The 13,906-nt window shown below is 47.5% G+C and overlaps 1 protein-coding gene across 2 annotated transcripts in view; it reads right to left on the minus strand.

Annotated features, from left to right (window-relative positions):
* Window positions 1–13,906, minus strand: part of PARP1 (poly(ADP-ribose) polymerase 1) — a 210,030-nt gene that overhangs the window by 78,642 nt on the left and 117,482 nt on the right. For both annotated transcript variants that reach the window (XM_030195730.1, XM_030195729.1), the window contains exon 13: window positions 6,072–6,267. In XM_030195730.1, coding sequence (XP_030051590.1) covers window positions 6,072–6,267 — 196 coding nt within the window. The remainder of the gene's footprint in view (window positions 1–6,071; window positions 6,268–13,906) is intronic.

The raw sequence follows: 13,906 nt of genomic DNA on the forward strand, positions 1-13,906 counted from the left end.
GCGTCTGTGATGGATTTAGTCTGCTCTTTTTGAAATTGATCACACAACCCAACGACTGCAGAACACAGACAACTTTCTCTGTCACCATCACACTGTCTGACTAGGACAACGCAGGAATGAGCACAGGTGAACTCTGATTCCCTGATGCCAAAGGAAGAACACCACCACCACAACCACCTTGGTAAACGTTCTTGGAGCCATAGCGAGACCAAAGGGCTAAGCTCTGAACTAGAAGAGTCAGCCCAGCACCACAAAAACATAGAAATCTCCAATATGGTGGTCATATGGTTATATGTAAGCCTGCCTCCTTGAGATCAAAGGCAGTGAGAAATTCTCCAGCTTGAACCGATACTATCACTGCTCTTAGTCTCTCTAAGTAAAACACTCAGATTTCAAAGGTGTAAACCACCTCTAAGACCGGAAGAAAGGTGCCTTCCTTCTTTGGGACAACTAAGTAGATGTATCTGCCTTGTCCCTGTTTGGCCTGGGGAACTAGAACAAAGGCCTGGAGTGCCAACAAGGAAAACACAGTGGCCTGACATACGATCGCCTTGGCTCCCTTTCGACAAGGAGACTGCAAGAAGAGAGGAGCGACTGGGTAGGAGAACTCCAACTTGTAACCTTCTGTAAGAATATCAAGAATCCACTGGTCTGACATGACTCCTCCCGAAACTTCTTAAGGCGCCCTCCCACCGAAGGAAGAGAAAAGCTGACCAGCCTCGCATCACTGGAAAGCTCTGGAGGCACTGGGAGCTCTAGCTGAGAGAAGGATTTCCTGTCCGCACAAAAGGAAGGTCAGCGTGCCTTTACCATATTGCCGACAACCAGGCTGTTACCATCTGCTGTCTCGAAATCGAGAGCTCTCTGAACAAGGACAACCAGAGGCTTTCATCTTATCCTTCGTCAACCACTATGGCTCAGTTTCCCCTAGTTCTTTTACCAAGTTACTGAGATCTTCTCCAAATAGCTATTTGACCCAAAATGGCAATTTAACTAGACGTGACTGATACTGCATCCGCTGCCCAGTGCCACAACCAGAGTTGCTGATGTGTCGTGATAGTCGAAGACATACTGCAGGGCATAACACGTCAAATAGCATCCGCCAAGCATGCCAACTCCACTTCCAGCTAGACATTATGGTGCCCAACTGCTGCTGCCACTTCAGGCATACTCTTGTCATGAATGTGCTGCACACTGTCACTTAAAAGACCAAAGAAGCCAGTTTGAAGGCTTGTCTCAGCGAGCCTTCTAGCGTCATATCCGGTAGATCTTTTAGGGCAACACCCTAATGGGTAGAGGCGAGTCATGGCTCTTCCCACTCTTAGCCACGTGTATGGTAAGACCCATTCTGCAGTAATCAGGTCCTGAATGTCAGAGGGGAGGCATTAAAAGGACCTCTAAATCCCCTCATGATTGACAAAGATGGAACTCTAATAACAAAGCAGAACACTCGTCAACAGAAAGCACCACCGGTGTCACAGAAATACGAGTACTGAGCTCCTCTTTATGAAACAACCTCAGTACCTTCGGATCATCCCCCAAACAATGGCTACTCTGAACAGACCAAGGCCACATCAGATAAGAAAGGAGAAGCAGAGATAGCCTCATCTGCCCACTCCTGGCGTTCTGAGATCTTTTAGGAACCGGAGGGGCAACGGGGCGAGAAACTGAAGAACCATGCAGCAAATTTGATAGGTCTAATATAAATGCCAAAGAAAACAAAGATCCTGATGCAGCTGAATGATCTGTCAGGCCCTGCGGCTATGAAACGGTGGCTGTGCTCCTCACTGCCAATCAGCCCTGACAAAATGGTGCCCGTTCCTGCACTCTTCTGCATCAAACTGTGCACTGGCCCTGCTGGAGAGCCTGAAGACCTAAGCATATTCGGATGCTGTGCCAAATCTGAAGACCTGCTGTTGCCAACCATTTCCACTGTTTGTTGCGGGATTCCTGACTTGAACACACTGCAACACCCCAACACCTAGTCCCACAGTGAGAACACCACTTAACTGTCTCTGTGGGAGTTGTCATTCATCCCTACTGTCACCAGCGCATCACAAAGTGTCCCAAGCGGTGAGTCAGGATCCCTCTGTCATGTAACGCCTTAGCATTACCCCTAACACCCACCTGGGATTAATCCTGTGGCTACCTGGAGGGTCTGGCTCAGCCTGCCCAGGTCCACCTGCACCTATGCATGTGCCCCAAAAACTGTCTGCCTCTGGAAAAGTTCGCTCACCTGCCAGTTACTTTCCCAGTGATGTCTAGGGGCACCGAAGCCACAATCCTAGGGGTCCCGCAGTTCCTAAAAAACCACCCACAGACCAAGAACACAAAATTGCCAGGATTCTTAGTCCAGGACAACAGAGCTAACAAACTAATAAGTTTATTATAAGAAAAAAAAAAGTTGAACAGTGAACGATAAAAGTTTAAACAGGAACAGATAAAACAACAAGGATTTGGTGTTAAATCAAGCCAAACACGTTTTACTTCCTAAGTAGTACCTGAGGAAGTCAAGAAAAAAAAAAACTGCTCACAGCAATTGAACAGGGCCTCCGCGCAGAGGTCTACTCCCTCCACAGCCCCAACTGAGACCGAGGAGTTCCAAGCACATTCTGGGCTAGGTTTTTGTCTTCAGAGCCAATTAAGGCACAGAGCATTAGCACTAAGGATGTTTAACCAATAACACTGCAGATTACTTTTCTCCTCAGGGGAATGTAGCTAAAAAGAAAACAGACCTCTGTTAAAGCTATAATGCAGAGGTCAAACACCATCTGCTGGCCAATCAAAGGAAATATCCTGAAGGGAAAAGATGTTATAGGGCAGCAATACAAATCATAAAGCATGGAATCCCTGTTCCACCACACCCTCCTATGCACCAAGCAGAACCTGCAGCCCTCTAAGTGGTTCCGAGTCAAATTTTAGTCAGACTTACCACTGCAGGTTGCTCCCCTCAAGCTCACAGTCTCCATAAGTCTTACCACAGATGAGAAAAGTTCAGGCCTGTCCCATGCCCTCAAGCAAATGTCTCTCTCTCTTTTTTTTTTAGGTTGTTGTGCTGGAAAAGGAGAGCTCTATAGGAAGCAGGGGACAGGTGGAGGAAGGAAGGGAAGAAGTAAATTTGTAGGGCTCCAGAGACAGAGATCTGAAGACCTCCAGATATGACTCTGCAGACTCGAGCCACCCGCAAAACTCAACTGGGGACCAGTTGATCAACTGGACCAGGAGCAAAGCACTCAGAACTAGAGGCTGAAAAGTGTGTCCATCCAATGCTGGAGATAGAAAATACTAAGGAGCTGGACTGGATGACAAAGAGAGATGTATCCACTCAGTTTTCAGTTCTCTATCTTCACCCAATGGTCGATAGCGACAAGTATCACACAGGTTCTGGAATAGTGGGAAGCCATGTAATAGAAATACCCTTACACTTTTTACACTGGTGATACAGAGAGGTAGGTTTCCTGGGTCTTGTTTTAAAATAAAAGCAAGGCTATATAAAAAAGAAAAGTTTGTTTTTAGCCCCAGAAGTAATGCCGGCTACATTTTTCCACTCTCAAGTGCAAATCTAGGGCTCCACATCAACTGGTGTCTTGCAGCTGGAGTGGAAGGAAGGCAGCCTGCTATCATTGGTAATGGAGGTGATAATTATCACAGGTTTGGAATATCGCTGTATTACTTGACACAAACATCCCACCCATCAGCATATTTTACACTATGGGGTAAGTTTGTACAATAACGTCTATGTGATGCCCATTTTGTCAAAGCAACACAGTTACCCAGATTGCTTTGCAAAACAGACAGCATGAATCAGCAGCCCCTGTAGTGCACAAATTTTCCCATGCTCAGAAGGTGATAAAAATGTGTGTATATATCAGCACTTTACCCACAGGACTGCACAATTTTAACACCCCCTTTTCACACAGAGAACAGGATTTACAAAATTTACTCCCTAATCTCCAGCACCTGCCCCACTTATTAGCAGACAATGTCACTGACTGATTCTAATGTTCACGTGTTATAGTTAAACAGAACAAGTAAGATGTGACCCACTCCACAGGGGAAGATTATAAACCAAAGCCTTCCCCTCTCCCCCAACCTCTTTACTGTAGGCTGGGTTTGTAGGTATTTTGTTTATTTTAGACTGTCATTTTTTATGGGCACTGCTTTAAGTACGAGTAAGGCTGTTTATCAAATCAAAACCAGTTAAATAAATAAACAGCCACACTAGCGATTCCTGCACAGCAAATGAGAGGAAATCCATAGGAATTGAATGGGCTTCCTCTCATTTGCTGCACCGAGAATCAGCAGAGCGGCTTTGTCAAAGAGGCCCTGCGAGTTTAGCTAAGGATTGTTCTGTGGATATGTTTCTATATTGGAAACAAGACTGGTTACAGGTGTTCTCTCAATATGATAAATGCATATTGTCAACTGTGCTTACAGATATTTTTTTATTATTAGACTAGCCGTTGAGCCCGTTAAAACGGGCTGGTGGGTTGCTGCTGTCCGCCCCCCCCCCCCGAGTTCGCCGCCCCGTCTCATCGCTATTCAATTTACATCTCCGCAGCAGGCAGATCAGCTGAGCTGCCGTTGGCCTTCGATCTCTGCCTGTGTCCCGCCCTCGTGTGACGTAACGTCGGCGAGGGCGGGACACAGGCAGGGAAGGAAGGCCAACGGTAGCTCAGCTGATCTGCCTGCTGCGGAGATGTAAGTTGAATAGCGATGAGACAGGGCGGGTGGAGGGGTGGCGGCAGCGGTGACTCTGGGTGGGAGGGGCACCAGTGGCGGCGACCTCGGGTGGGGTGACGGCGGCGACTCGAGGTGGGGGGGGGGGGAGCGCAGTTTCCCTCTCTGTCCCGCCCCCGTCATCACGTATTGACGTGGGGGCGGGCCAGAGAGGGAAGTCTCTACTGCGCATTTGCGAGTGAGTACGGTCACTCGCCGTTCATATGTTTGATTCTTTATACTCTGCCTTTCTGTAGTACAACCAAAGCGTTTACTTACTACATACAGGTACTTTTCTCATTTAAACTTTCTGGGGTCAATATTCAAAGTGATTTAAATAGCCAGAAGTAGCTCCTGGGTGTTTAAATTACTTATGCAGGACTATCCAGGGATCCTGAACAGCACATAACCAAGATGGTGCAGCTAAATATCCCCTCTAACCACCTTAGAGCCCGATTGAAACTGGGCACTCAGCTTCAGCTGAAACCAAAACCAAAGTTCTCCCATCCTCCTCCCAAGCACCCCACATATAGCAGGAACAAACCCCACTCATTCCTGCCCAATGCCACTGCTCCATCACGCTGGCTACCAAGACTGATGTGGGAGGTGTCAGCAACTATTGCGAGGAAGCGGGGGGGGGGGGGGGGGGGGGGGAGGGGGTGATCATAGGTGGGCGAGTTAGTTTTGGTTTCAGCAGGAAACACACAGGCATTTTCAACCAAAACCTTTTGGTCTGGTTTCCATGCCGAATCTGAAATTCGGTCGGCCTCTAAACCATCTATGCTAAAACCAACTAGTTAACGGGTGGTCTGGGGGAAGAGTTAGGGCACAGCAGAAATTTGCCGGTCAGTGGCAATTTTCAGTCCACTAAAATGCTAAATAGCTGTATAAAGTGAGCTATCTAACCTTATGTGACAAATTAACTGGGCACCAGTCTGAATATCAGCCAGTGCCCTTCTGGGTCAGCAGTCATACCCGAATACTCAATGCTGGGAGCCACCCATGTCTTGGCACTGAATAATCAGGAATTAGTTCAGCCCTTGGCTTAACAAGCAGACAAAGTCAGGCCCTCCATGGAAAAAGCACTTTTGTCCAAAATCCGAGTTACAGTTTAAGCCCTTCCCTGCAATGATATTCACACTGTGTTTCTGCCTCATTTCCAACTGACGCTAGAGATTATTATTATTATTTATTGGGATATATTAACCGCCTTTATGAAGAGATTTACCCAAAGCAGTGTATAGCAGGTACAGTTTTAACATACTGACAAATCAGCCTGTTAGTTCCTCCCTCCTTTCCCTACAGAAGTGCTACAGTTACATCTCCCCCCCCCCCCCCTAGGAAATATTCACCTGCCCGTAGTCAATTTCCAGGGGGTAGAACTTCTTTGGATACTTTGTAAACTCGGGGTCATGCCAGTAGTTACCGGTCTTCTCCTCGTATAGATTTAAAAACTGATCAATTGCTTCCTCCTTGGAGGTCATCTTCTCCAGTTTGTTACTGCCAATGTCTGTGCCAACACGGCCCCAGGATCTGAATAACCAGTACCTGCAAAGACAAGGGAGCCCTGACCAGCTTTCTTGAACAGAATCACAGCCAGGGGCTCAGGAGACTGTTCCGAACAAAGAGCAGGCACAACATCCTTCTCAAACAGTACCCAGAAGACATGAGGTGATCAGATCTGCAGGTGAGAATTATTATTCAACTAGTAAACAAGGCCCATTTCTGACACAAATGAAACGGGCGCTAGCAAGGTTTTCCTGGGAGTGTGTATGTTTGAGAGAGTGACTGTGCGAGAGTGACTGTGAAAGAGAGAGAGAGAGAGAGAGAGTGAATGTGCGAGTGTGTGTGTGACAGAGAGAGTGAGTCTGGGTGCGAGTGTGTCTGTGAGACAGAGTGTGTGTGTGTGTGAGAATGAGAGTGTGTGCAAGTGCGTATGTGAGACACAGTGACTGTGAGAGAGTGTTTCACAGAGATACACTGTGTGTGAGAGAGTATGTGTGCGATACACAGACTCTCTGTGAGACCGAGAGTGTATGAGACCGAGTGTGTGTGTGAGACCGACTGTGTGACACAGAGAGTGAATGTGATACAGTGTGAAACATAGTATGAGAGACTGTGTGAGAGAAAGACACTGACTGTGAGAGAGTGTGTATGAGAGAGAGTGTGTGTGTGACAGAAATACCTCCCCCCTCCCCCTGTGGTCTCAGGATCCCCTCCTTTCAGGTCTGAGGACCCCCTCCCCCCCCCCCCCCCCCCCGTGGTCTCAGGACTCCCTGCCTCTCCCCCCCCCCCTGCATGGTTGGCAACACCGTGCGAGTGTATGTGTGTGACAGAGAGTGAGACTGGGTGCGAGTGTGTCTGTGAGAGAGAGTGTGTGTGATTGTCCTCTCTCCCCTGCCCCCCTCCAGCCACCCAGCTATTCCCCTGGCCCCCCCTTCAGCCACGCGATTCTGCTCTCTCCCCTGCCCCCCCTCCAGCCACCCAGCAATTGTCTCCCCTGCCCCCCCCCCCCCCCCCCCAGCCACCCAGCAATGTTCCTCATACCTTTGCCAAACTTTGAACACATCTACTATCATAAAACGCACCTCCAACATTCTGCCTGGCAACTACAGCGATCCCTTCAGTGTTACTGTTCCGCCCTCGACGTCATCACATGTTAACATGAGGGCGGGACAGAGAGAGATATGACACCGCCACGAACCCTTCACTGAAGCCACGGAATCAGCTTCAGAACGTTGTAGGTGCGTTTTATTATAGTAGAGAAGTTGTTAATCGCATGGAGACTGTTAGAAATTGAAGGAGGACTTTCAGATTGGAAGGTTGGGAATCCAAATGGCAGAAGAAATTTAATGCAGACAAGTACAAAGCGATGCACGTTAGGAACAATCACCCAAATTAAAGCTAGAAAATGCTAGGTTCCACATTGTGTGGCTGTGGCCAAAAAAGCTAACAGAATGCTAGGAATATGCTCTCTTAGAGCTTCTCCAGCTAGCGTCATGATTGTTGCACTTGTCTGAGTCTTGTCGTGTCTGAGTTAAGTGGAACAACCAGGTTGCTAAGAATTATTAGGAAACGAACATAGACTAAAATAAAGAATATCACAATGCCTCTGTATCACCCCATGGTGTGACTGTACCTTCAGCATTACATGTAATTGTAATTGCTACATCTCAAAAAAAAAAAAAAACCCAACCCATATAGCTGAATTATAAGAGATTTTTATTTTATTTATTTTTATGTATTTTATTTTTGTTACATTTGTACCCCGCGCTTTCCCACTCATGGCAGGCTCAATGCGGCTTACATGGGGCAATGGAGGGTTAAGTGACTTGCCCAGAGTCACAAGGAGCTGCCTGTGCCTGAAGTGGGAATCGAACTCAGTTCCTCAGGACCAAAGTCCACCACCCTAACCACTAGGCCACTCCTCCACTGTTGCTACTATTTGAGATTCTACATGGAATGTTGCTATTCCACTAGCAACATTCCATGTAGAAGTCGGCCCTTGCAGATCACCAATGTGGCCGCGCAGGCTTCTGGTACGTGCAGGACGTCAGACTCACAGAAACAGAAGCCTGTGCAGCCTTCTACATGGAATAGTAACATTCCATCTAGAATCTCCAATAGGGAAAGGGAACTGGGACTTGATATACTGCCTTTCTGAGGTTTTTTCCAACTACATTCAAAGCGGTTTACATATATTCAGGTACTTATTTTGTACCAGGGGCAATGGAGGGTTAAGTGACTTGCCCAGAGTCACAAGGAGCTGCAGTGGGAATCGAACCCAGTTCCCCAGGATCAAAGTCCTGTTGAACAAAAGCATAAAAATGTTGAATAAAAGTATAAAAAATTGAAGTGGAATGCTTCAAAAAACATGCAGAGCTAGCTGTTTCAACACTAAAACCTCCTGGGACATGATGGGGCCCACATTAGCCAAAGGCAGGCTCCAGAAAGTCTGTGGATAATGGGAACCAGATGCAGCATATGTTCTGCTATACATTAAGAATTTATGGTATGTTACAGCCTGCCTGCATACAGCCTGCAAGCACGTGATATCAGGAGAAGATTATAAGGAGAGGGAACAAAGAAATAAGTAAGCATTTTTGAATTTTTCTTTGTCTGTCTATAGCATTGCTTTAAGCACTCTGATTTCTCTCTCTGCTGTACATTGCTTTGTTTTTAATCATTCATTCTGACTTATATATTGCTTATCAAGAAATGCTTCCTGAATATGATTGATATTCAGTTCATAAACTACTTTTTATATTAAATATTAAATCGTCTAGTCTTTTCTTCAAAGTGGCGAGCCAGCCAGGAGTAGGCCGCAAACGGAAAAGAGAAGGCGAGACGAAGAACAAATTAAGTGTGTGTTGTTAATGAAGTTTTTTACAGGATTTTGAGAGAGAGCAAGCGTTGTTTAAGCCTAATTTCTGTGCTCCACTGATGTGGGATTGATCAAACTACTGACGTGGACATACAGGTGATAACTCCTGGGCTTGCTAAAAAGAGAAATAAGAAGACGCGTGAGTAAGCTTACACTGTGGCCTTATATATTTGTTTAGTTTTGTAGTTTTCTGTTTTGTATATTTTCTTGGTTTAGGTGCAGTAGTATATTTTTGTAGATTGTGGCTTTATAGGAGAAATTGTAATAGTCAGAATAAAATGAAAGGGAAAGGGGCAGATAAGAAAGAAAAGCCTCCTGTATATGCTATGTATTTAGATTTAGATAGTTCAAAAAAATGCTCCCCTTTGCAGCATGTCATAGAATTATTCCCATTAGAAAAAAAACAGATTGAAAAAATACATGAGAAATGGTATGATGCAAAAGATTCTTTTTTGAGCTGGTCTCAGTATGGATCGTTTGAAAAAATACAGCAAGAGCGGGAAAAGCAACCTTTTGTTCAGCCTGAAGGTTGAGGAATGTCATCTGTTTTTGATTTCTCGGGTGTCTGGCTTGGCTTCAGGAAGAACTGAAATTTTTTTTGTTCCTTTTAAAAGATTGTTTTAGATTAGATTTAAATAAGTTCTTTGTCTTATAGGGAATTCTGATCTCTGTTTATTTTAAAATATGTGTTATTCTGTTTCTAGTTCTCTATGTGGAATGTCTTTGCAATTTAACTTTGTTTGACTCTTTTTTAAGTGAGATTCCTGCAGTGTTAAGAGATCATCTGGTTTGAATTAGTCACTAGCTAGTTCTGTGTGTAGGTTTAATAGAAGAGGTGATTTAAAATCTTTAATAACATCTGAACAATATGATTTGTCAGCAATATGGTCACTATGCCTCAGAATGTTATCAGAATGCAGGAATGCCCCAAGTACAAATGCAGACGCAGCAAGGATTGATGCCACAAGTAGTAGGGATGCCTGTGAGTGCCCCGCAGACTGCCTTACAGCAGCCGGCGATGCAATCACAGGGACCAGGGGCTGCAGTACAGAGACAAGGCACTGTAAATGCTTTTCCAACTTGGCAGACAGACCAATGCTATTGACTGGAAGCAGACCAGTGTCAGGAGGAGGGAATGATTTTCAGATTAGACACAAGGGAACCCTTTATTACATTGACAATTGGCAAATATGGAACTCCTGTGAGATTTTTGATAGATACAGGGGCGAGTACCTCTGTGTTGTGTGCAAAACCACTGGGAGTTAAGCTTTCAAATCAGTATAGAACAACAGTGGGATTTACGGGGATAGAACAAAGAAAAAGGCTAACAGAACCCACTCTGGTGCGCTTGGAATGCCAACCGCACGGTTCAAGGGAGGCTGTGGTACCCTTCTTAGTGGCACCTGATTGCCCAGTAAATTTGTGTGGTAGAGACTTATTGTCTCAATTAGGACTGTGTTTAGATTTTGGAAATAAAGAAAGGTGAAATTAGATCTTACCTGCTAATTTTCTTTCCTCTAGACCCTCCAGACCGGTCAAGACGCTTGGGTTATGCACGCCTACCAGCAGAGGGAGACTGAGAACACAAAAACTGAACCTAGCATAAGCCAGCAGCCAACCCCCAAGCAGCCAGTAAATCCTTAACAAAGCAAAACGCAACCAATGAAAAAACCTAAACTATAACCCCGAAAGGTCAAAGAACCCTGTACTCAGAAACAATTCTTGGTAACGTGCTTCAAATAACCGAACGCCACAGCGTTGCGGTCCTTCTCTGAAACCCAGAGGAAAACAATGGAACTTCAGAAACCCAAAGCTCCTAATTTAGAGTCCTATCAGCAATAGCAACATAGAAATGTCCATATCAATCATCTCTCAAGCACACTAGGACAAAGCACCAGAAATATACACAGCGGGAGGGTTCTTGACCGGTCTGGAGGGTCTAGAGGAAAGAAAATTAGCAGGTAAGATCTAATTTCACCTTCCTCAGCGACCCTCCAGACCGGTCAAGACGCTTGGGCAGTACCAAAGCAGTAAACATCTAAGGGCGGGAACTTTGCACCCCAGAAGTCAACACTGCCTCCCCAAAACTGGCATCCTGCCTGGCCTGCACATCAATTCTATAATGCTTCACAAATGAATGCAGCGAGGACCAGACCGCCGCCCTGCAAATATCCTGCGGCGGCACTAAACCACTCTCTGCCCAGGAAGCAGCTACTCCCCTGGTCGAGTGCGCCTTTAGTAACTCTGGCACCCTACGTCCCTTGAGCAAATACGCAGAAGAAACTGCTTCTTTCAACCATCTGGAAATTGTTACCTTAGAAGCCGCAGCTCCCTTCTTAGGTCCTCCATACAACACAAACAATCTATCCGAAGACCGAAACTCTCGCGTCCTGACTAAATAAGACCGCAAAACTCGACGAACATCCAGCTTAGCCAAACGGCGCTGAGAAGAATCTCCGAGCCTATCTCCCAGAACCGGTAAAGAAATGTCCTGATTCACATGAAAGGAAGAGACCACCTTAGGCAAAAAAGACGGGACCGGCCTCAACGACACCTTCTCCTTAGAAAAGGTCAGAAAGGGCGCCCGACAAGACAACGCCTGCAACTCCGAAACTCGCCGAGCCGACGTAATAGCCACTAAGAACACTGTCTTCAAAGTCAAATCCTTCCAAGTACTTGTAACCAAAGGCTCAAAGGGCGGTCCCACCAAAACCTCCAAGACCAAGTTCAAATCCCACGGCGGAACCACCGGACGAAGAGGAGGACGGATCAACTTCACCGCTCGCAAAAACCGAACCACATCGGGAGCAGATGCCAAGGAAACCCCCCGGATCCTACCCCGGAAACAAGCCAAGGCCGCAATCTGCACCTTCAAAGAAGAAAGAGCTAGACCTCTGTCCACCCCATCCTGCAAAAACTCTAACACCTGCGGCAGAGACGAGTTCCAAGGCGAATAAGAACGATCCCTACACCAGTTCTCAAAAATCCGCCACACCCGCACATAAGCAAAGGACGTGGACTGTTTACGAGACTGCAACATAGTCTCAATTACTCTAGCTGAAAACCCTTTCTTCTTCAACCTGTCCCTTTCAAGAGCCAGGCCGTAAGCGAGAATGGAACCGGGTCGGGCATTACGATAGGACCCTGCAACAACACCACCGACCCGTCCAACCTCAGGGGACCCTTGATTGCCAACCGCACTAGATCGCCGAACCACGGACGACGTGGCCAATACGGAGCCACGAGTATCACCGTGCCGACGTATCGCTCTATTCTTTGAACTACGCGCCCCACTAGAGGCCAAGGAGGGAACACATACAACAGTTGCCGCGGTGGCCACGGAAGCACCAGCGCGTCGATCCCCTCGGACCGAGGGTCCCGCCTCCGACTGAAGAACCTGGGCACTTGAGCATTGCTGGCTGTTGCCATAAGATCTACCACCGGCAGTCCCCACTCCATCACCAGCCGATGAAACAGCGGACGATGCAGCGACCACTCTCCTGGATCCAGAGTGTGCCTGCTCAGAAAGTCCGCCTGGAGATTGTCCACTCCGGCCACATGACCTGCGGAGAGACTCTGCAGATGAAGCTCCGCCCACTGCATCAACTCTGCCGTCTCCTCGGCTACATCGCGACTCTTTGTGCCCCCCTGATGGTTTATGTAAGCTACCGCCGTGGCATTGTCGGACAGAACTCGAACTGCCTTCCCGGCGAGAAGATACTGCAGGGCCTGCAACGCCAACCGGACCGCCCGAGTCTCGAGCCGATTGATTGACCAAAGGGCCTCGTCCGGTGACCAGAGACCCTGTGCCACCTGCCCCAGACAATGTGCTCCCCAGCCTGCCAGACTGGCATCTGTGGTCACCACAATCCAATCCGGAGAATCCAAGGGCATCCCTCTCTCCAGATTCGGAGTATGAAGCCACCACCGCAGACTGGATCGCACCGCCTCCGGCAAGAATAGTCTGACCTCCAAACTCTGAGACTGCGGCGACCAACGATCCAACAGCGCTGACTGCAACTGCCTCATGTGAGCTCTGGCCCACGGCACCACCTCTATCGATGCCGCCATCAGCCCCAAAATCTGAAGATACCCGTGAGCTGACGGGGACCGCTTGGCAGAAAACTGACGGATCAGCCCCTGAATCTTGGCAATCCGAACGGGCGGCAGAAACACCAGGCCCCGCACCGTATCGAAACGAACCCCCAGATATTCTAGGGATTGGGACGGAACCAGATGACTCTTGACACTGTTCACCACCCAGCCGAGCGACTCCAAAACAGATACTACCTTTGCTGTTGCTTCCACACTCTCCTGATAGGATTTGGCTCGAATCAGCCAATCGTCGAGATATGGGTGAACCAATACTCCTTGCTGCCTCAAAGCCGCCGCCACTACCACCATAACCTTGGAAAAAGTACGCGGCGCCGTAGCCAGTCCGAACGGTAGAGCACAAAACTGAAAGTGATGTCCTAGAACCGCAAAGCGAAGAAACCGGTGATGCGCCTTCCGAATGGGAATATGCAGATAAGCTTCCGTCAGATCCAGAGAAGTGAGAAATTCTCCCGACTGAACCGCTACTATGACCGACCGCAACGTTTCCATGCGAAACGAGGGAACCTTCAACGCCCCGTTGACTCGTTTTAGATCTAAAATAGGCCGGAAGGAATCCTCCTTTTTGGGAACCACAAAATAAATCGAATAACAGCCGGTCCCTCTCTCTGAAACCGGCACCGGAACTACCGCCCCTAAATCTATCAACCGCCGGAGAGTCTGCCGAATTGCCCCGGCCTTGAGCCGAGA

This window comes from Microcaecilia unicolor, chromosome 3 (genome assembly GCF_901765095.1).
Source record: "Microcaecilia unicolor chromosome 3, aMicUni1.1, whole genome shotgun sequence".
NCBI classification, from domain to species: Eukaryota; Metazoa; Chordata; class Amphibia; order Gymnophiona; family Siphonopidae; genus Microcaecilia; species Microcaecilia unicolor.